The following is a 588-nucleotide window of genomic DNA, read 5'->3' as shown; positions in this document are numbered from 1 at the left end:
CTAAACCCTAAACCCTAAACCCTAAACCCTAAACCCTAGAAGGGTTTGAAGGTCACTAGACAAACCCTGCTGGCGAAACTCAAGGGTTTAGGGTTTAGGGTTTAGGGTTTGAGGGTTATGCGCATGGCTTAGCTAGAAAAACTAAAACCCTAGATGCGTATGAGATTCAGTGTTTAGGGTTTAGGGTTTAGGGTTTAGGGTTTAGGGTTTAGGGTTTTGTTGTTTACCTTTTTTCTTTGCAGGGGGACCCTCTAGAGAAGCAACAGAAAAGCCAGGAGGAAATAAAACCAGCATGCAGAAAGTAGGTGGATCTGAACGCAAACCCTAAACCCTAAACCCTAAACCCTAAACCCTAATAAACCTTTATAAACCCTTGTAAACCCTCGTAAGCCCTACCGAACCATAATAAACTGTATGAAACCCTAATAAACCCTAATACACCCAGATAAAACCTAATAAACCCTAAACCCTAAGCCTGACTCAACCCTAAACCCTAAACCCTAAACCCTAAACCCTAATAAACCCATCTAAACAACAACAGACCCCATAGTAGAGAGCGGTTTCTCGGTGGCGTACGGATGAGGGTTT

The 588-nt window shown here is 43.0% G+C and overlaps 1 protein-coding gene across 1 annotated transcript in view; it reads left to right on the top strand.

Moving 5' to 3' along the window:
* Positions 1-292: 292 nt before the first annotated feature.
* EMH_0060920 (uncharacterized protein) overlaps positions 293-588 on the top strand; it is a gene marked incomplete at both ends in the record, with an annotated part of 1,184 nt that continues 888 nt past the window's right edge. The window contains one exon of the mRNA XM_013497840.1: positions 293-301. Coding sequence (XP_013353294.1) covers positions 293-301 — 9 coding nt within the window. The remainder of the gene's footprint in view (positions 302-588) is intronic.

The sequence above is a fragment of the Eimeria mitis genome, genomic scaffold, assembly GCF_000499745.2.
Source record: "Eimeria mitis Houghton genomic scaffold, Emh_scaff2974, whole genome shotgun sequence".
Lineage (NCBI taxonomy): Eukaryota > Apicomplexa > Conoidasida > Eucoccidiorida > Eimeriidae > Eimeria > Eimeria mitis.
The sequence above is the reverse complement of the archived record's forward strand: the minus strand, read 5'-3'. Positions and strand labels throughout refer to the sequence as shown.